At 44.2% G+C, this 19,950-nt stretch overlaps 1 protein-coding gene across 3 annotated transcripts in view; it reads left to right on the forward strand.

Moving 5' to 3' along the window:
• The first annotated feature begins 6,200 nt into the window (after nt 1-6,200).
• The window catches only part of ETFA (electron transfer flavoprotein subunit alpha), a 103,894-nt gene continuing 90,144 nt past the window's right edge, over nt 6,201-19,950 (forward strand). For 2 of the 3 annotated variants that reach the window (XM_063638716.1, XM_055277661.2), the window contains exon 1: nt 6,217-6,362. In XM_063638716.1, the coding sequence (XP_063494786.1) occupies nt 6,324-6,362 (39 nt within the window). In that variant the 5' untranslated portion in view covers nt 6,217-6,323. Of the gene's footprint in view, nt 6,363-19,950 lie in introns of all 3 variants that reach the window. The other variant, XM_055277662.2, reaches the window with a different exon arrangement.

Here is a 19,950-nt window from a genome sequence, read left to right on the forward strand (position 1 = left end):
ATCCCAGCACTTTGGGAGGCCGAGGTGGGCGGATCACGAGGTCAAGAGATCGAGACCATCCTGGCTAACATGGTGAAACCCTGTCTCTACTAAAAATACAAAAAAAAAAAAATTAGCCAGGCGTAGTGGCGTGTGCCTGTAGTCCCAGCTACTCGGGAGGCTGAGGCAGGAGAATGGCATGAACCCCGGAGGCAAAGCTTGCAGTGAGCCGAGATCATACCACTGCACTCCAGCCTGGGAGACAGAGCAAGACTCCGTCTCAAAAAAAAAAAAGTAAATAAAAGCTAGAGGACCTCCTTGACAGCACACAATGAGGCAAACTTCAAGATTCTAACCTTTAAGGATCATTTTTGTCTTTATTTCACTAGTATTGCCCCTCCAGGACCAGACGGAACCTGGAAGATGACAGTAGACCATCACAAACCCACAGAAGTAGTAGCCCTATTGCCGCCACCACACCGGTTTTGGTATCTTTGCTAGAGCAGATTAACACAGCCCCAGGTGCATTTTATGTGGACATTGATTTGGTGAATTGGTTCTTTTCTAGCCCTAGGAGAAAAGTGGATCAGAAACAGTATGCATTCACGTGGAACAAACAAGAGTCTACATTCACAGTATTGCTCCAGGGCTATGTTAACTTTCAGCATCTATCAATCACAATACAGCCTGAAGAGGTCTGGACCATCTGGACATACTGTAGAACATCGCATTGATCTTTTACATCAATGACATTACATTGATTCAGCTGGGTGAAAAAAGTGGATAGCACATTAGAGGCCTTGGAGAATGACAACACAGGCACCTGCAGTATTGGAGCAAGGCCATGCCATCTGCAGTGGAGACTTATGTGCCTTTTGAGAAAAACTCCTGGTGTGCTACTGGCCTGATCATAGACACCAAGTGATCATATGCCAGGAATTACCCATCATGAGCTGGGTTCTGCCAAACCAACCGAGTCACAATACCAGGCAATAAGTAACAATGCATCCTAGGATGGAACTGGTACATCTGGGACTTAAGTAAGACCAGAAGGTACAAGCAAGTTCCATGAACTGGCAGCCTAGACCCCCATGAACACCACTACTACATCGGCACCCCTCCCCCAGTGCACCCTTCTGGTTGTATGTAGGATCCTTTATGACCAGCTGACAAGAGGAGGAAAAATCCTATACTCGGTCGATGGAGGGTCTGCTCAGTATGTGAGTTCAAGCTGAAAATACATGGCAGTTGTGCTATAGCCCCACTTAGGGACAGCCTTGAAAGACAATGGTGAAGAAAAATCTCCATGGGCAGAGATTCAGGAGTTGCACTTGGCCATCCACTCTTCCTGCACAGAGAGGCATCTCCAGCATAGAATATCTGTGTACTCAGTGGCAGTGAGGAATGGCCTACCTGGCTAGCCAGGGCCCTGGAAGAAGAAAGGCTGGAATGGAATATGGGGGACAGGGAGGTCTGGGGTAGGGGCATGAGGATAGGTGTCTGGAGTGGGCACCAAGTATGAAGATGTTTGTATTACATGTTAACACCCACCAGAAACCATCCACCATTGAAAAGCCACCATGTAACTAAGAGGACAAAAATATCTGGGCCAGTTGACCTTAGTTGGCCTCTGTCATCAGCCACCTAGTGCTGGTACTAAGGGCACATGCATGAAATGACTACAGTGGCAGAGACAGAGGCAGTAGGAGCCTAATAGCATGGGCTCCCACTTACGCAGGCTGATTGAGCTACTGCTGCTGCTGAATGAGCCCCCAATATGGCACCATTCCTCCAGGAGACCAGCTGGCTCCATGGTGCAAGTTGACAACATGGAACCCTTTCTATCTGAGAAAAGGCAAGATTCATCCTAACCACATGGAACCCTTTTCATCTGGAAAAAGTCGAGATTCACCATGTCAAGAAAACACATATATTCTGGGTACTGTTTACCTTTCCTGCCCTCAGGACCTTAGTCAGCACCACTATTTGAGGGCTTATCAAGTATGATGCACCGTCACAGGATCCCACATAACATCCCATCAGGCCAGGGACCCAATTTACTGCAATGGAGGTGCAGAAATGAGTCCGTGATCAGAGGATTCCCTAAGCGATTCACAGGCTGGATCATCCAGACACTACCAGCCTGATAGGATATCGGAATGGCTGCTGAAGGCCCACTGGAAGCAGCAGCTTGGAGGCAGCACTTGATAAGTGTGGGGTTCATCTTCTAGGATACTCCTTGAACCAGAGACCTTTATATAGTGCTGGGACCTGCAGGGTTAGAGGTCTTTATCCCCAAAGGGGGAAATCTTTCACCAGAGGACACAGCAAGGGTCCTCTGAGCTATAAGCTACAGCTGCCACCTGGGCACCTTGTATGCAGGGACCAGAAGACCAGAAGGGGAGTCATCTTGGCTAAGAGTAATCCACTTGGGTTCCTCTGAGTCCACCATTGCCCAATTATGACAATAAACAGGCTTGGGAAGGGCACGCTAGTCAGGGGTTGAGATCCTCAGTCCATGAGGCAGGACGGAGGCATTAGCCACTCAAACCAGAGGAGGTGCTAGCTGGGGGAGGGGGAGATTTAGAATGGATACTGAGGAAGGAGACGATGAGTACCATTGTGACCCCCAGAGAGTTGCAGCAGCTGGGGCTGTAGTTTGTCCCAGGGACCTTTCTCTTCTAAGTTTCCAGCAGGAATCCTGGAGGAGCTGCTCCTGAAATTGGCCTGTGGAGAAGAAAGAGGTATTGCTCCAAATATGCTGGAGTCTGTGGCAGTCCTTGAATCCTCCTTCCTCCACCCTCTCTTTTCTGCCCTTTCTTCTTTGGACAAATATTTCTTTTTTTCTTTTTCTTTTTTTTTTCTAAGATGGAGTCTTGCTCTGTCATCCAGGCTGGAGTGCAGCGGTGTAATCTTGGCTCACTGCAACCTCTGCCTCTCAGGTTCAAGTGATTCTCATGCCTTACCTGCGGGGGTAGGTGGTATTACAGGAACACGCTACCACACCCGGCTAATTTTTGAATTTTTAGTAGTGAAGTTTGGGGGAGGGTCTCACCATGTTGACCAGGCTGGTCTCGAACTCCTGACCTCAAGTGATCTGCCCACCTCGGCCTCCCAAAGTGCTAGGATTACAGGTATGAGCCATTGCACCTAGCCCATTGGACACATATTTCTACAAATGTTCACTGAACATCTAAAAATAAGAACCAGATAAATAGGCTGGGAACGGTGGCTCACGCCTGTAATCCCAGCATTTTGGGAGGCCACGGCAGGCAGATCACCTGAGGTCAGGGGTTTGAGACCAGCCTGACCAACATGGTGAAACCCCATCTCTACTAAAAATACAAAAATTAGCTGGGCGTGGTGGCGGGCACCTGTAATTCCAGCTACTTGGGAGCCTAAGGCAAGAGAATCGACTGAACCTGGGAGGTGGAGGTTGCAGTGAGCCAAGATCACGCCACTGCACTCCAGCCTGGGTGACAGAGTGAGACTCCATCTCCAAAACAAATAAAGTAAAAATAAGTAAATAAAAGGAAAGCATAGGTCTTGCCACCAAAGCAGCTCATAACGGAGTGTGAAAGTCATATGCCTCTAGGGAAAATCTTCTAATAGAAATGTCTAGCACACACATTTCTCTGGTACATAACCTGGTTGTGATTGTAGAACCCTGATACCCCTTCATCCCAAAGCCTCAGGGGGCGTTTCATGTATGATCAGAACAGGTGTCACAGACTTTGCCCATTTTTAGCCTCTCCCTCTGCTCTGAACTGCTCCGCCAGGAACCCCCAGGGGCAACGAGCCTCTGGGGTGCACAGCTGCTGCTGATTTGCCCAAGCCTGGGAACTGTTGAAATCTGCCCAGTGGGGGCAGGGTGGGGCAGCTGCTCTCCCCTTGTGTTTTGCTTTGTCATGGGTGGGGAGGTAGGGAAGGAGGTTAGTTTGTATCCCAGTTTTTTACATGGTTTTTAGTAAAATATCCTTTTCCGTTTTTACTAAAAGTACCCTTCCCTCTACCTTCCACTCCCATAGGTCTCAGATTCTAGTCCAGTGTGGGACTGGTTAGGAGGTAAATGCAGTGAGACATGGAGCACTAAATTGCCTCTCCCACAGACAGATTGACTGGGGGGCAGGGGTCCACAGCTCTGTCCGCAACATGAGTTCAGACATGTTCGAAATGGGTGCAACTTAAGTTTAAGATGGGTCCTCACCTCCTTGTTCATAGAGCTAGAAGAGTGAAGAAGAGGAAAGGATTAATTCGTGCTGGAGAATCGAGAAAGAGCTTACAAAAGAAATGTCACTTGGGCCAGGTGTGGTGGCTCATGTCTGTAATCCCAGTACTTTGAGAGGCCAAGGTGGGAGGATCACTTGAGGCCAGGAGTTCGAGACCAGCCCTGGGTAACCCTGCCCCTACACAAAAAAATAGCTGGGCATGGTGGCACACGACTGTATTCCCAGCTACTTGGGAGGCTGAGGCAGGAAGATTGCTTGATCCCAGGAGTTCGAGACTGCAGTGAGCTGTGATGGCACCACTGCACTCCAGCCTGGGAAACACAGTGAGACCTTGTCTTAAACAAAACAAAAGAATTGTCACTTGATCTGGGTCTTAAAGAGGACTGTCAGATGGGGAAGGGAATTTCAGACAGAGGGAAGAGCAAAAGCACAGGGCCGTTACAGTGCTTGTTAGTTCAGACAAAGCTCTTGCTCCAGGGAATTTACACTCCGATGCAGGGGGAGCAGCAATAAACAAACACGTGCATCCTGTTAGGCAGTGATAAATGCCAAGAAGAAAAATCAAACAAGGTGATAGGGCGTCTGGGAGTGGCATGGGTGCTATTTTAGGTGGAGAGGCTAAGGTCGGCCTTTCTGCAAATGTGTTTTTTTGAGCAGAGACCTGAATGAAGTGAGGAAGTATGCAACCCGGGTAACAAGGGAAGGCCATTTCAGGCAGAGGGAAGAGCCAGAGGGCAAAACTCTGAGAGGAGCAGGCTTGTGCGCTCAAGAAGGCCTATGTATCTGGGGAACAGTGAGAGAAGAGGGCAGTGGGAGGAGAGGGAGCCACCACAGGGCTTTGAGCAGAGGTCATGATCAGTCCATCAGCTTGGAGAAGAGGCTTCTGGAAACATGGGTAGAAACATAAAGACCAGCTAGGAGGCTTTGCAATGATCCAGGCGAGAGATGACAGGGTCCTGAGTGAAGGTGATACTGGCGGAGGAGCAAAGGGGTGTTGGAGGATATTGCTGGATTCTGGTTATCTTTTGAAGGTAGAGTCAACGGGATTTGTTGATAGACTAGATAACATTGGAAAGGTAGGTTGTTGCTGAATTGGGAATTGAGACAATTTCTGAACATACCACTTCCCTTCTTAAAAATTTCGTGATAAAGTCCAGACTCATTAGCAGTCATTTATTCATTTGCTTATTGATTCAACACGTACTGATTGAATGCCTAGTATGGGCCAGACATTATGCTAGGTGTTGCAGGTAGACGCAAAATTTAAAAGTAGGGCATACTGGCCGGGCGCGGTGGCTCACGCCTGTAATCCCAGCACTTTGGGAGGCCGAGGCGGGCGGATCACGAGGTTAGGAGATCGAGACCACCCTGCCTAACACTGTGAAACCCCGTCTCTACTAAAAATACAAAAAAATTAGCTGGGCGTGGTGGCGGGCGCCTGTAGTCCCAGCTACTCGGGAGGCTGAGGCAGGAGAATGGAGTGAACCCTGGAGGCGGAGCTTGCAGTGAGCTGAGCTCGCGCCACTGCACTCCAGCCTGGGCGACAGGGCGAGACTCTCTCTCTCAAAAAAAAAAAAAAAAAAAAAAAAGTAGGGCATACTTTCTGCCCTTACAGATCTTTAGTCAGATGGGTGACACAGACAAGTACTTAGGTCATTACAAACCACGTGACAATTGCTACCATAGGGAAATAGAGGGGGAAATAGGGGCATACGGGAAAGGTATCTAATTGCAGTTGGCCCCGAGGTCTGCTCAGTTTTGAAGTCCACTCTAGCAATGCTGCCCATTGCGGGGATGTGAGACAGTACAGCCTCAGCTCGGTCATCAGCGAGTGGCCAGCTTTGTCTCGGCAGCTCCGCGGACCCGGCTTACTCGAAGGTCCCCGGGGAATAGCCTCACCTTTGCCCCACTTCCCAGTCTAGCCCCTAACTTCCCGCCGTCTATTGGCTGCGCAGCCGCCCAATGGGCAGGCAGGAACCGCTGGCTCGTGCTCCCGGCCTAGGGCGTCTTATCTCGTTCGCGCGTCTCGCGAGCATTAGGTGACTGGCTGAGGCGGCGCCAGTTAGCCGGGCACGGGGCTGCTGTAAGACCGAGTTTGCGGCGGAAGCAGAGACCATGTTCCGAGCGGCGGCTCCGGGGCAGCTCTGGCGGGCGGTGAGTCCTGACTGGGAAGGCGAACCCAGGGAGGGTCCCCCATCAACCCGCCGTCCCTATGGGGTCTTGCACAGGTCACTGGCCCCTTCAGACTCGACCAGCCCTCGCGCCCGCAGGCCGGTCCCCGCCTGGGACTTGGGTCCAAAGTTCTGGGGCCTGCCCTGGACTCCTTGCGGGCCGTCAGCTCGGGGCAGAAGTCAGAGGTTTGGGGTCAGGGTGACCCTGAATGATGTGAATTTGCGCGTCTGCTGCCCCTTCTCCTGGCCCACTCTCTGCCCTGCCGTTTCCCATCTTTGTCGGTCACGCTGGGCACTTTCGGGCCGCCAGGTCCTCCACACTTGCTGCACACCCGAGGGAGCAAAATGTCACCGGGGAATACCCTGTTGGGGAAAGTTTCAAACCTAGATTCCTCCCGGAGGCCGGCATTTCTGGAAGAATTAAACATTTTGGGCGCATTGTGGCTGCTCCGACCCACTCACTGTCAAGGGCGGGGGTGGGGTGGGGTGGGAGGCTGCGTGGCCAGTTATGGAAGCTGGCTCTGCTTTCTAGTTTATGGAGCAGAGCTGAATTTAAAAGGTGATTGTATTTGTAAAACCTGCGATCCGATTTGACAGCTTTAGCCAGTTTTGAAAGGCAGACGTCTTTTTATATGCTGCAGGCTGATCTGCTTTTAACCAGCAGACTGTAGGTTAAATAGGTTAACTGGTGACAGTGGTACATTTTCAGTGTTTCATTAGTGACAAACCACATTTCTCTCTTCTGTTGTGAGAAGGACTGATAGGAAACATGTTTTTCTTCTCATGCTGTGGGAGGGGTATTTGGAGACTGACCAGTCACAAGTCAAGTAACAATAATTTATATTGTGGATTCTGTAGTTTTCCTAGTTTAGATTTAGGTGAAATGAGAAACAAGATTGGTAAACTTGGGTCAGAAACTTACCTGATGGTTTGTACCTTTTCTCCTTTTTTTTGTGTGTGTGCATGGATATTTTCCCATCCACTCCTGGGATTTTTCTCTCTGAGGCATAGCTGGAGCTCTTTCTATATGTCTGTAGACATTAGACTTTTGTTTGTTTGTTTGTTTGTTTGTTGAAGAGGCAAGTTCTGGCTCTGTTGCCCATGCTGGAGTGGAGTGCAGTGGAACGATCTGGGCTCACGGCAAGCTTCGCCTCCCAGGTTCAAGCGATTCTCCCACCTCAGCTTCCCGAGAAGCTGGGATCACAGGTGTGCGTCATCACACCTGGCTAATTTTTTTTTTTTTTTTTGTATTTGTAGAGACGGGGTTTCCCCATGTTGCCCAGGCTGGTCTCGAACTCTTGTCCTCAAGTGATCCACCTGCCTCGGCCTCCCAAAGTCATGGAATTACAGGCCTGAGCTACCGCACCTGGCCTTAAACATATTTTTTCTTTCTTTTTTTTTTTTTTTGAGACGGAGTCTTGCTCTGTCGCTCAGGCTGGAGTGCAGTGGCGCGATCTCGGCTCATTGCAAGCTCCACCTCCCAGGTTCACGCCATTCTCCTGCCTCAGCCTCCCGAGTAGCTGGGACTACAGGCGCCCGCCACCACGCCCGGCTAATTTTTTCTATTTTTAGTAGAGACGGAGTTTCACCGTGTTAGCTAGGATGGTCTCGATCTCCTGACCTGGTGATCCACCCGCCTTGGCCTCTCAAAGTGCTGGGATTACAGGCATGAGCCACCGCGCCCGGCGACATCTTTTTTCTTGTGCGTATTCCTTGTTTAATAAAAAGTCCTGACCCTACCCTCCCCTAAGGAGTTCAAACCCATGTCTTTCAGGTTAGTTTCCTGTCTTCCCCTCTGGACATGTTTTCTCCCGGTTGCGGATCTAGACGTAAACAAGTGAAAGTCATGAATTTGGGGAAATTCCAGGAACCTGAGCCAGAAGAATGCTGCTTTATGCTGCAGTTGGAAAACAGTTTTGTGGACAGATTACAAGTCTGGCCTAAGTGAAATTATAATTGTGGTGGGGGATGGAATTTAGTACTCAGTAATTTTGTAGAGCTAACAGAAAAAAATGGAATGATTAAGTAATTCTTACTATCCACATCATTGGCTAATGTGTATAGACATTACTTCCAGATATTCATTGTGGTTTGCCAAAGACTTTGACCTTGACTTATTTTTAAAATTTGAAGTCAAGCTAAGTAGAATAGCTGTTTTTTTTGTTTTTTTGTTTTTGTTTTTGAGACGGAGTCTCGCTTTGTCGCCCAGGCTGGAGTGCAGTGGCACGATCTCGGCTCACTGCAAGCTCCACCTCCCGGGTTCCCGCCATTTTCCTGCCTCAGCCTCCTGAGTAGCTGGGACTACAGGTGCCCGCCACCACTCCCGGCTAATTTTTTTGTATTTTTAGTAGAGACGGGGTTTCACAGTATTAGGCAGGATGGTCTCGATCTCCTGACCTCGTGATCCGCCCGCCTTGGCCTCCCAAAGTGCTGGGATTACAGGCGTGAGCCACCACGCCCGGCCTAGAATAGCTGTTTTAAAGTCATTAAGAATGTTGGAGAGATTTGGATTTCTAGCATAAAAGAAATGGTGGCAGCACTTCTAAAGTGGACCCATATATTAATAGGGACATATACCTGTATTTAACTTTTTAAATTTTGAAATAGTTGCACTTACAGAAAAGTTGCAAGAATAGTACAAAGAAATCTCAAAACCCTTCCCCTGGTTTTCCCAGCATGTTAGCAGCTTGACACATTTGCTTTATGTTTCCACATATATACATAATACTATCTTTCTGAACCATTTGAAAGTATGTTGCAAATGTGCCCTTTACTCCTAAATAATTGAGTGATATTTTAAAAGAACAAAGAGGTTCACTTTCTAACTACACTGTAATTGGCAATATCTGGAAGTTTCACCATAAAATACTGTTTTCTAATCTACGGATGTTCAATTTTGCCAGTTGTCCCATTCGTACAGTTTATAGCAATTTTCCTTATTCTGGTGTAAGATACTCTAGATGTCCTGCAAGTGATTTTCATGTCTCTTTACTCTGTTAGAAAGGTTCCTCAGCCTTCCTTTGGGTTTGATGACATTGGTGTATTTGAAGAGTACAGGCCTTCTATTTTCCAGACTGTCACTCAATTTGGGTTTGTCTGGTGTTTCCTCATGATTAGATTCAGGTCATGTATTCTTGGTGGGAATATCACAAAAGTGGTATTGTGTTCCCCGTGCATCATATTAGCAGGTACTTAATGTTGGTTTATCCTATTAGTGGTAATGCTAACTTTAGTTACTTAGCCAAAGTGTTGTTTGCCAGGTTTCTCCACTGTCAAGTTAATACTCCTCCTTTTGTAATTTTTAACTAATTTGTGAGGCGATGCATTGAGACTATGTGACTCTCCTATTTCTCATCAGATCTGTACCCAGTCTTAGCATCTGTTGATGATTTTTGCCTGAGAAATGATTACTATGATGCAAAATGGTGATTTTCTATTTCCATGATACCTTCTACAATTTTTAGTTATTCTATTATAAGGAAGAACATTATCTTCTTGCATATTTATGGATTTATGGATACATGGATCCTTTTTTAGGATAATACATTTCTACCTTATACTCAAGTTGCCTCATGTTTGTAAAGTGGGGCCCATTCAATCTGACTCCTGTTTGTTTACATATATATGTTTATGATATCACAAAGTCAAAATAACTTATCTCAAATCCCCACTCTTGAAATTAAAAAAAAATTGTTCTGAGGCTAACCGTTAATGCATTTAGGAAGAGGATACATTTCCAAAACCATATTTAAAAAAATAAAGTTAGGAATTACAGTTGAAAGATTACCATAAACTGTTAACAATGTGAATATAGTTAACACTTAACACTTAAAAATGGTTAAGATGGGGCCAACCACGGTGGCTGACACCTGTAATCCCAGCACTTTGGGAGGCTGAGGCAGATGGATCACCTGAGCTCAGGAATTCAAGACCAGCCTGCATAACATGGCGAAACCCCATCTCTACCAAAAAAAAAAAAAAACAATTTAGCCAGGCGCCATGGTTCACACCTGTAGTCCCAGCTACTTGGGAGGCTGAGGCATGAGAATTGCTTGAACCTGGGCGTTTGAGGCTGCATTGAGCCTAGGTAGCACCACTGCCCTCCAGCCTGGGCAACAGAGTGAGACCCTGTTTCAAAAAAAAAAAAAAAAAAAAAGGTTAAGATGGTAAATTTTATGTCTTTTTTTAAACCACTTTGTTAAACTATTAGAATATAAGTTCAATGACTTGCATTTGGTATCTAAGTTCCATTTTTAGTTCTGACGGATTTGTGCCATTGAGTAAAATCTCATCCTTATGTGTGTGGCAATGGTCTTTAAAGTCATCTGTTAACAAAGATAGTTTTTGTATCTATAATAAAGAGCTAGAGAACACACCAAGAGGAAAATAGGCATTTGCAATTAGTTAATATTCTTGCAGGGATGTTAATCCTAATTATTGTTATTTATTAATTTGCTCTTGAAATTGATTTATTGAAGAATAAGATGCAAAAAAATTTATGTGGTGAGTGAAAACAATTTCAAGGTCATTTGAGTACTCTTGTTACTGTGTTTATTGTCAGGTGGGAAGGAATATCAGGACTGAGAAGCTATGAAACTGGTGTGAAGGAACATGACACTTTTCTGTCTAGTATTGATGAATAAGATTGAACTCTGTAATTTGCATGCAAATTTTAATTTCTATTGAAAGAAGAAAGAGAGCCAATTTTGGTGTGATTCTAAAAGAAAATTTATTGCATAAGGTGAATTCAGTAAAATTATGATGCCTGCCAATGTGTCTACTAAGAGTCTTGTCTGTTCTTAAAGTGAAGTAAATTGACTGTGTTTTTAGTATTACAGTCAATGTCGTATAACATTTCTGGTCATGATTAAAAGCTGCTACATTTTATTACTAAAAGATTAAAGGAAGTATTTAAAGTACAGAAATATACATTTTTAAAATTACAAAATGTATGTTAAAATAGAGATAAGTGACTTTATATATTATTTATCCTTTTGGGTATGACTCAGAAAGATTTTATAGCTTATTCTTGCTGTTTTTCTTTTTTTAATTAAGAAGCAAAAAAACCGGCTGGGCACAGTGGCTCACGTCTGTAATCCCAGCACTTTGGGAGGCTGAGGAGGGCGGATCACGAGGTCAGGAGTTCAAGATTAGCCTGACCAACATGGTAAAACCCGTCTCTACTAAAAATACAAAAATTAGCTGGGTGTGGTGGTGCGTGCCTGTAATCCCAGCTACTTAGGAGGCTGAGGCAGGAGAATTGCTTGAACCCGGGAGGCGGAGGTTGGAGTGAGCTGAGATCGTGCCACTGCACTCCAGCCTAGGCGACAGAGCGAGACTCTCAAAAAAAAAAAAAAAAAAAAAAAAAAAAAAAAGAAGCAAAAAAACCCTCCCCTGCCCTCTATACCCTCATTACACCTAGTTTCCAAAGATGGTTGGGGCGGAAGTATAGGTTAAAATCATTCTTACTACTTTAGGTTATGAGTGGGTTTGTAAGGGTAGAGAATTAGATTCCAGCTTTTTTTCTTCTTCTAGCATCTGTGGTACTTTACTATGTGAATATACAGTTCAAATCACAGCAAGAACTCTAAAAAACTGACAAGCAAAAACAATGTCAAAAATGAGGCTGACGCTGGGCACAGTGTCATATGCCTGTAGTCACAGCTACTCGTGGCTGAGGCAGGAGGATCACTTGAGTCCAGGAGACCAGCCTGACTGGTCTCAAAGAACTTAGCAACATAGCAAGCAAGACCCAATCTCAAACACCCACCCCCACAAGAAAAAAAAAAAAAAAACAAAACTATTGAGGTTGAAAAAGAGAAGGACCAAAATGTGTTCATTGGACTTAGCCATAATGAAGTTTTTGGTGACTTTGGAAAGATTGGATTCAGTGTTGTGGAAGTGAAAGCCAGTTTGCATGAGTAACTGAAAAAATGGAAGGTGAGGTAATAGAGTTGGTGTCTGTGGAAATTATTTTCAAGAAGTTTAGCTTTGAGAGGGTGCAGAGAGGGTGATAACCTCTTTAAATCCTGCCCACAAGAAGTATACCATCTCATAAAGGCCAGTCAACTTTATAAGGGTATGTGGCTGGCATGAGAAAGAAAACTTCATATTTTGCTATTTGCAACCAAGTCTAAACAGAGTATAGAGAACTTCTCTAAAAGCATGATGGGGTGTCTGTTTTAGTGATGTAACAGTTTATATACTGTTTAGTTACCCTTATACATGTTTAGATGATTACATTATCAATGAGGAAACAGTTGCTTTTTAGTTTTTGATAATTTTAAGAAAAGTTTTCATTTAGTTACTATTCATTGAGTGCCAGCCAGCTTTGTGCCAGAGAGGTAGATACCAAGTTCACAGTGGAGAACAAGACAGACCTAGTCCCTGCCCTTGTGATGCAAACAGATTAAGGAAGAAACACATTATTTTAAGTGTGGTCATTGTTACAGAACATAGACAGTGTTTGGGAGAGGTTTAATCTTGTTAGAGGACTGGAAAACACTGAAAGGATATCTGTGAAATTATGTTTGTACACTGAGGTGCCTTAAACTATTGCTGTTGAGTGATAATAGAGTGGAGGATTTTCTTTCTTTCTTTCTTTTTTTTTTTGAGATGGAGTCTCTGTTGCCCAGGCTGGCGTGCAGCGGCGTGATCTCGACTCACTGCAGCCTCTGCTGCCTGGGTTCACGCCATTCTTCTGCCTCAGCCTCCCAAGTAGCTGGGCCTACAGGTGCCCGCCACCACACTCGGCTAATTTTTGTATTTTTAGTAGAGATGGGGTTTCACTGTGTTAGCCAGGATGGTCTCGCTCTCCTGACCTCGTGATCTGCCCGCCTCGGCCTCCCAAAGTGCTGGGATTAAAGGTGTGAGCCACCGCACCTGGCCGAGGATTTTCTTTAGATAAAAACATCACTTCATTTTTTAGTTTTGTCTAAAATCATTTATCGTTGCTGTATTTTTTCCCCCCCAATTTTTTTTTTTTTTTTTTTTGAGACGGAGTCTTACTCTCTCGCCCAGGCTGGAGTGCAGTGGTGTGATCTTGACTCGCTGCAGCCTCAACCTTCTAGGCTTAAATGATCCTCCCATCTCAGCCTTCCAAGTAGCTGGAGCTACGGAAATGCCCCACCACATCCGACTAATTTTTTAATTTTTATCTTTCATAGAAACAGGGTCTTACTATGTTGTCCAGGCTGGTCTCAAACTCCTGGGCCAATGTTAGGTTTGCAGGGTATCTGTGCAGATTTATTATGAGTAAATTGTGTGTCTTGGGGGTTTGATGTACAGATTATTTTGCTGCCCAGGTAATGAACATAGCATCCAATAGGTTATTTTTTGATTCTCACCCTGCTCCCACCCTCCACCCTCAAATAGGCCCAGGTATCTATTGTTCCCTTCTTTGTATCCATAGGTACTCGATGTTTGGCTGCCACTTACAAGAGAGAACATTCCATGTTTGGTTTTTCTGTTCCTGCATTAATTCACTTAGGATAATGGCCTCCAGCACCATCCATGTTGCTCTAAAGGACATGATCTCATTCTTTTTAATGGCTGTGTAGTATTCTGTGGTGTATATATACCACATTTTCTTTACCTAGTCCATCCCCTGCATGGGCATCTAGGTGGATTCTGTGTCTTAGCTACTGTGAATAGTGCTGCCATGAACATGCACATGCATGTATCTTTATGGTAGAATGGTTCATATTCCTTTGGGTATATACCCAATTATGGTATTGCTGGGTCGAATGTTAGTTGTGTTTTAAGTTCTTTGAGAAATCGCCACATTGCTTTCCACAGCGGCTGAACTAATTTACATCCTCACCAGCAGTATATAAGTGTTCCTTTTCTCTGCAACCTTGCCAGCATCTGTTGTTTTTTGAGTTTTAAATAATAGCCATTCTGACTGGTGTGAGATGTCTCATTGTGATTTTTATTTGCATTTCTCTAATGATTAGTTAATGTTCAGCATTTTTTTATATGCTTGTTGGCCACATATGAGAAGTGTCTGTTGATGTCCATTGCCCATTTTTTAATAGGGTTGTTTTTTGCTTGTTGATTTAAGTTCCTTATAGATTCTGGTTATTAGACGTTTGTCAGATGCATAGTTTGCAAATTTTTTTTCACCATCCTGTAGGTTGTCTGTTTACTTTGCTGGTAGTTTATTTTGCTGTGCACAAGCCCTTTAGTTTAATTAGGTCTCACTTGTAAATTTTTGTTTTTGTTGCAATTGCTTTTGGAGTGTTCGTCATGAAATCTTTGCCAGGGTCTATGTTCAGAATGCCATTTCCTACGTTTTCTTCTTGGGTTTTTATAGTTCGAGGTCTTACATTTAAATCTTTTTTTTTTTTTTTTTTTTTTTTTGAGATGGAGACTTGCTTTGTCACCCAGGCTGGAGTGCAAGGGTGCAATCTCGGCTCACTGCAACCTCCGCCTCCTGGGTTCAAACGATTCTCCTGCCTCAGCCTCCCAAGGAGCTGGGATTACAGGCGCCCGCCACCACGCCCAGCTAATTTTTGTATTTTTAGTAGAGACGACAGGGTTTCACCATGTTGGCCAGGCTGGTCTCGAACTCCTGACCTTAGGTGATCCACTCGCCTCGTCCTCCCAAAGTGCTGGGATTGCAGGCGTGAGCCACTGCACCTGGCAGAAGTTTTTTTTGTTTTGTTTTTAAGTAGAGTTTAGCCTGTGTGGTAGTACACATCTGTAGTCCTCGCTATTCAGGAGGCTAAGGCAGGAGGATCCCTTGGGCCCAGGAATTGGAAGCCAGCCTGGGCAACATAGCAAGACATTGTCTCTAAAAATAAAATTTTTTGAAAATAGACTTTATGTTTTAGAGCAGTTTTAGGTTCACAGCAAAATCCAATGGAAAGTACAGAGAGTCCTCCTTGTCCACACACCCACAACCTCCTCCACTGTCAACATACAGCACCAGAGTTGTCCATTTGTTACAATTAATGAATTTACATTGACATCAGCATTTCCCAGAGTCCATAGTTTACATTAGGATTCACTCTTTGTGTTGTACCTTCTATGGGTTTGGACAAATGTATAATGACAGGTAGCTACCATTATTATATCATACAGAATAGTTTCATGCCCCCGCCCCCACTCCCCCTGAAAAAAATAACAACAACAACAACAACAAAAAAAACCTTCTATGCTTTGTTCTCCTAATCCCTGGCAGTCGCTGATCTTTTTACTGTTTCTATAGTTTTGCTTTTAACAGAATGTCATATAGTTGGGATTAGACAGCATGTAGCCTTTTCAGACTGTTTTTTTTTTTTTCACTAAGTAATATGCATTCAGCGTTCCTCCATGTCTTTCTCATTTCTTGTTACTGCTGAATAAGATTCCATTGTATGAATATTTATTCACCTACTGAAGGACATTTTGGTTGCTTCCAAGTTTTGGCAGTTATTAATAAAGCTGCTGTGGACGTCTGGTTTTTGTGTGGACCTAAGTTTTCAACTCATTTGGGTATGTACAAAGGAGTGCAGTTGCTAGATTGTATGGTAAGATTATGTTTAGTTTTGTAAGAAACTGCCTAACTGTCTTCCAAAGTTGCTGTACCAGTTTGTATTTTTACCAGCAATGAATGAGAGTTTCTGTTGTTCCACATCCTTACTAGCATTTGGTATTGTCATTGTTTTGGTTTTTTTACCATTCTAATAAGTGTGTAGTGGTATCTCGTTTTAATTTGCAATTTCCTAGTGAGCATGTTGATGTTGAGCATCTTTTCATATGCTTCTTGGCCATCTTCTTTGGTGAGGTTCAGATCCTTTCCCCTATTTAAATCAGGTTGTTCATTTCTTATGTTGAGTTTTAAGGGTTCTTTATGTATTTTAGATAACAGTCTTTTATCAGATATGTCTTTTGCACATATTTTGTCCCAGTCTATGGCTTGTCTTCTCATTCTTTTGATGAAGAGGTGTTTGTTCTGTTTTGTTTTGTTTTGTTTTGTTTTGTTCTGTTTTGAGATGGAGTCTCTCTCGCCTAGGCTGGAGTGCAGCGGTGCGATCTCGGCTCACTGAAACATCCACCTCTGGGGTTCAAGTGATTCTTGTGCCTTAGCCTCCTGAGTAGCTGCGACTATGGCGTGTGCCACCATGCCCAGCTAATTTTCGTATTTTTAGGAGAAATGGGATTTCACTCTGCTGGCCAGGCTGGTCTCAAACTCCTGACCTCAGGTGATCCACCGGCCTCGGCCTCCCAAATTGCTGGGATTACAGGCGTGAGCCACTGCCCCTGGCCAATGAAGAGTTCTTTAAAAAGAATGTTCACTTCCCTTATTGGTATCAGCTCTCTGCTGGATACTAGAGTCTAGGGTTATAGTGGTAAGAAATATCAGACATTGCTCCTGTACTCAATATCAAAGGGGGAAGACAAGACAATCAGGTGAATATGATCAGGTGTGATAAGTGCTGTAATAAAGGCAATTACAGGGTACCATATTGGTGCTAGCAAAGCTAACTAGTCCGGGACGGTCCAAAGAAGGCTTTTATGTGTAGCTAACATTTATTGAGGATTTAGTATGTTCCAGGCATCATTCCAAGAGCTTTACATTTATTAATTTAACCCTCACAACAACTCTATGAGATATTAATATTATTATCATCATCTCCATTTTACAGTCAGAGAACTGAGGTACTGAGAAGTTATGGTGGAGGTGGGATTCAAACCCAGGCAACGTGGCTGGCTCCAAAGCCTGTACTCTTTACCACTGCAACTGTACTAATGCTTTTTGCAGGAATTGACCTTTCCGCAGAAAACCTAAGGATGATTAATTGGAATTTAGTAGGGTAACAGGGAAAGAGGTCCACTAGGCAGAGGGAGCAATGTGTGGGAAGGCTGGAAGTCTGAGAGAGCAGGGCAAGTTCAAGTATCTGAAAATAAGGCATAAATGGAGTGAGGGATATATGGTTAGGAAGGTAGATCAGGCCATAAAATAAACGCATGATAAACCAACCTAAGGAGTCTAGTTTACCATATCCAGAGGAGGCAGAAAGCAATAGCAGTGTTTTAAGCGGGGGAGAATAACATGTTAGATTTGTGTCATGGAACGATCACTGACAGAAATAGATTGGTAGGAAGCAGAATTGTAGATTAGAAACAAGCTGGGTTGGGAGACTCTGTGGGGGTAATAGAGGAGAAGGATAATGGCCTGCACTAGGATATTGGCATTGACGATGGAGAGAAGTGAATGGATTTAGGAGTAGCTCTCTTTAGAAGGAAGAATTGTTATGACTTGAGTGGTTGGTTAGATGTAAGGTTGAGAGAAAACCCAGAGATGATTCTCTGATCATGGTTTGGGCAGATTGAAGTCTGGAGAAGTAGCAGTATGGGGAAGGGGCTGGAGGAACAGAGGGAAAACATGAGTTAAAGTTTAAATTTGCTGAGATGGAAAGTGTTTGATGAGACAGGCAAGTTAAGCACTTAGATATAAAGATGTAACCTTATTATAAGTCTAGCACTTAGGAAAGAGCTTTGAACCCTATTTGAGATTTATATATATAAAACATTTGAGCCACTCTATAGGGGTTAAATTAAGCCATGGAAGGCAGAAGGGAGTAGTCAGTAACTTCAAACATTGCTGAGATAACAAGTAACATAAAGCCTGAGAAGGGTTTGTTGGTAATTTGGGTGAGGGCAGAAACCAGATGCAAGTAGTTGAGGAGGGAGTGAGAATGAGGAATTAGGGAAGCTAGAGTGGAATGTGGGTTTGTGGCTTTTTAGCGGGATTTTTGCAAATGGGGAGAGCCTCAATCATGTTTAAATGTTGATGAGAAGGAACCAGGGTAAAGGGAGAAGCTGGAGACATGACTGGGAAGTGCAGATTACAGAAAGTCTCTGAGTAGATTCGAGAGAGTGGAATCTAGATCCCAGATGAAGAGATTAGACCCAGGAGAAAGGATCCACAGCAGCTTCCATTGTGATAGGACAAGGACAGGAATTGTAATAGGGCAGGGACAGGAATTTCTATGTTGAGTATCAGGAAAGGAAATCAGGTCCCCCCAATGGCTTTAGTTGTCATTGTGAAGTAGGAGGTGAGGCTGCCTTCCAAGAGTAGGGTGCAGAATGTGTTGGCAGTTTAAGAAACATCAGGAGGCAGGCACAGTGGCTCATGCCTGTAATCCCAGCACAATGGAAGGCCAAGGTGGAAGGATCGTTTGAGCCCAGGAGTTAAAGACCAGCCCGGGCAACATAGCAAGACCCTGTCTCTACAAAAAATAAATAATTGGCTGGACATGGTGGCATGTACCTGTGGTCCCAGCAACTTGGGAGGCTGAGATGGGAGGAACGCTTGAGCTGGGAGGTTGAAGCTGCAGAGAGCTGTGATTGTGCCACTGTACTCAAGACTGGGTAATAGAGGGAGACTTTGTTTCCAAAAAAGAAAAAGAAGAGAAACATCAGGAGAGGATATTTGAAATCATTGCTGTGGAGGGTGAGAGTGCCAACAAGGAAGTTGTGGTAGCATTGCTAGGCAGTTTTGAGAGCCCAGGTAAGGCTGGTGACTAAGAATTTATGGGTGGCATGGGCCTGCATAGTTAATTTTTATTTAAATAGCAGTGTTTGAAGAGATCGGGATTCCTTTTGAGGCAATTACTTCATTAAGTATTTCAATAGTTATCTTTAAATGTTTAAGAATTTGGCTCCTTTTCCTCTCATAACTATTGTTAAAAGAGGATCGATCCTAAAGTGTAGAGACGCAATGGGTTATAAAATAATAAAATGAAAATTTGTTTCCTTTTAAACCTTTTCAATAATAGACATGCATTTTTTTACTCTTTAGTCATATTCTATACTACTCTTCTACTTAAAATAGGATTTTAGGGTTATAGAATTTTTAGAGCAGGAAAAAAGGTCTTTGAGATCATATTTTTCTTTGTAACAATGCTATTTTTTTTTTTTAAGCACGAGAATGTTTGCCAAGTGCAACCTTACAGGAATGACCCATGTATAAAACAGCTAAAAATGGTGGTGCTTTGATGTGTGCTGGTAATGAGGAACTCAAACTGTGGAGTCAGACTGCCTGGACTTAGAATAACCTGACTCTGCTTCCTACCTGTGTAGCTGCTAAGCTCCAGTTTCCTCATCTGTGAAGTTGGAGTAATACTAGTACCTCCATCATAGACTTTGTAGGAATTTTAAATAGGATACTGTGTATAAAACTGCTTAGTACAGTGCTCCATCAATGTTTGGTTAATCTGGTTAAAGCAAAGTTGGGTAGGGGGGCATTCTAGCAGCTGTACATGCCTAGTCCCTACCTTATCCCATGTGGTGGCTCCTGAGATGGCTTCCTAGAACCCTTATATAGATGCAGTTTTGAAAATCTCTAATCTTGGCTAGGTGCGGTGGCTCAATCTGTAATCTCAGCACTTTGGGAGGCTGAGGCAGGCAGATCATTTGAGGTCAGGAGTTCAAGGCCAGCCTGGCCAACATGGTGAAACCCCATTCTCTACTAAAAATACAAAAATTAGCTGGGCGTCGTAATGCATGCCTGTAATCCGAGCTACCTGGCAGGCTGAGGCAGGAGAATCACTTGAACCCTGGAGGCAGTGGTTGCAGTGAGT

The sequence above is a fragment of the Symphalangus syndactylus genome, chromosome 5 (assembly GCF_028878055.3).
Source record: "Symphalangus syndactylus isolate Jambi chromosome 5, NHGRI_mSymSyn1-v2.1_pri, whole genome shotgun sequence".
In the NCBI taxonomy this organism is placed as follows: Eukaryota; Metazoa; Chordata; class Mammalia; order Primates; family Hylobatidae; genus Symphalangus; species Symphalangus syndactylus.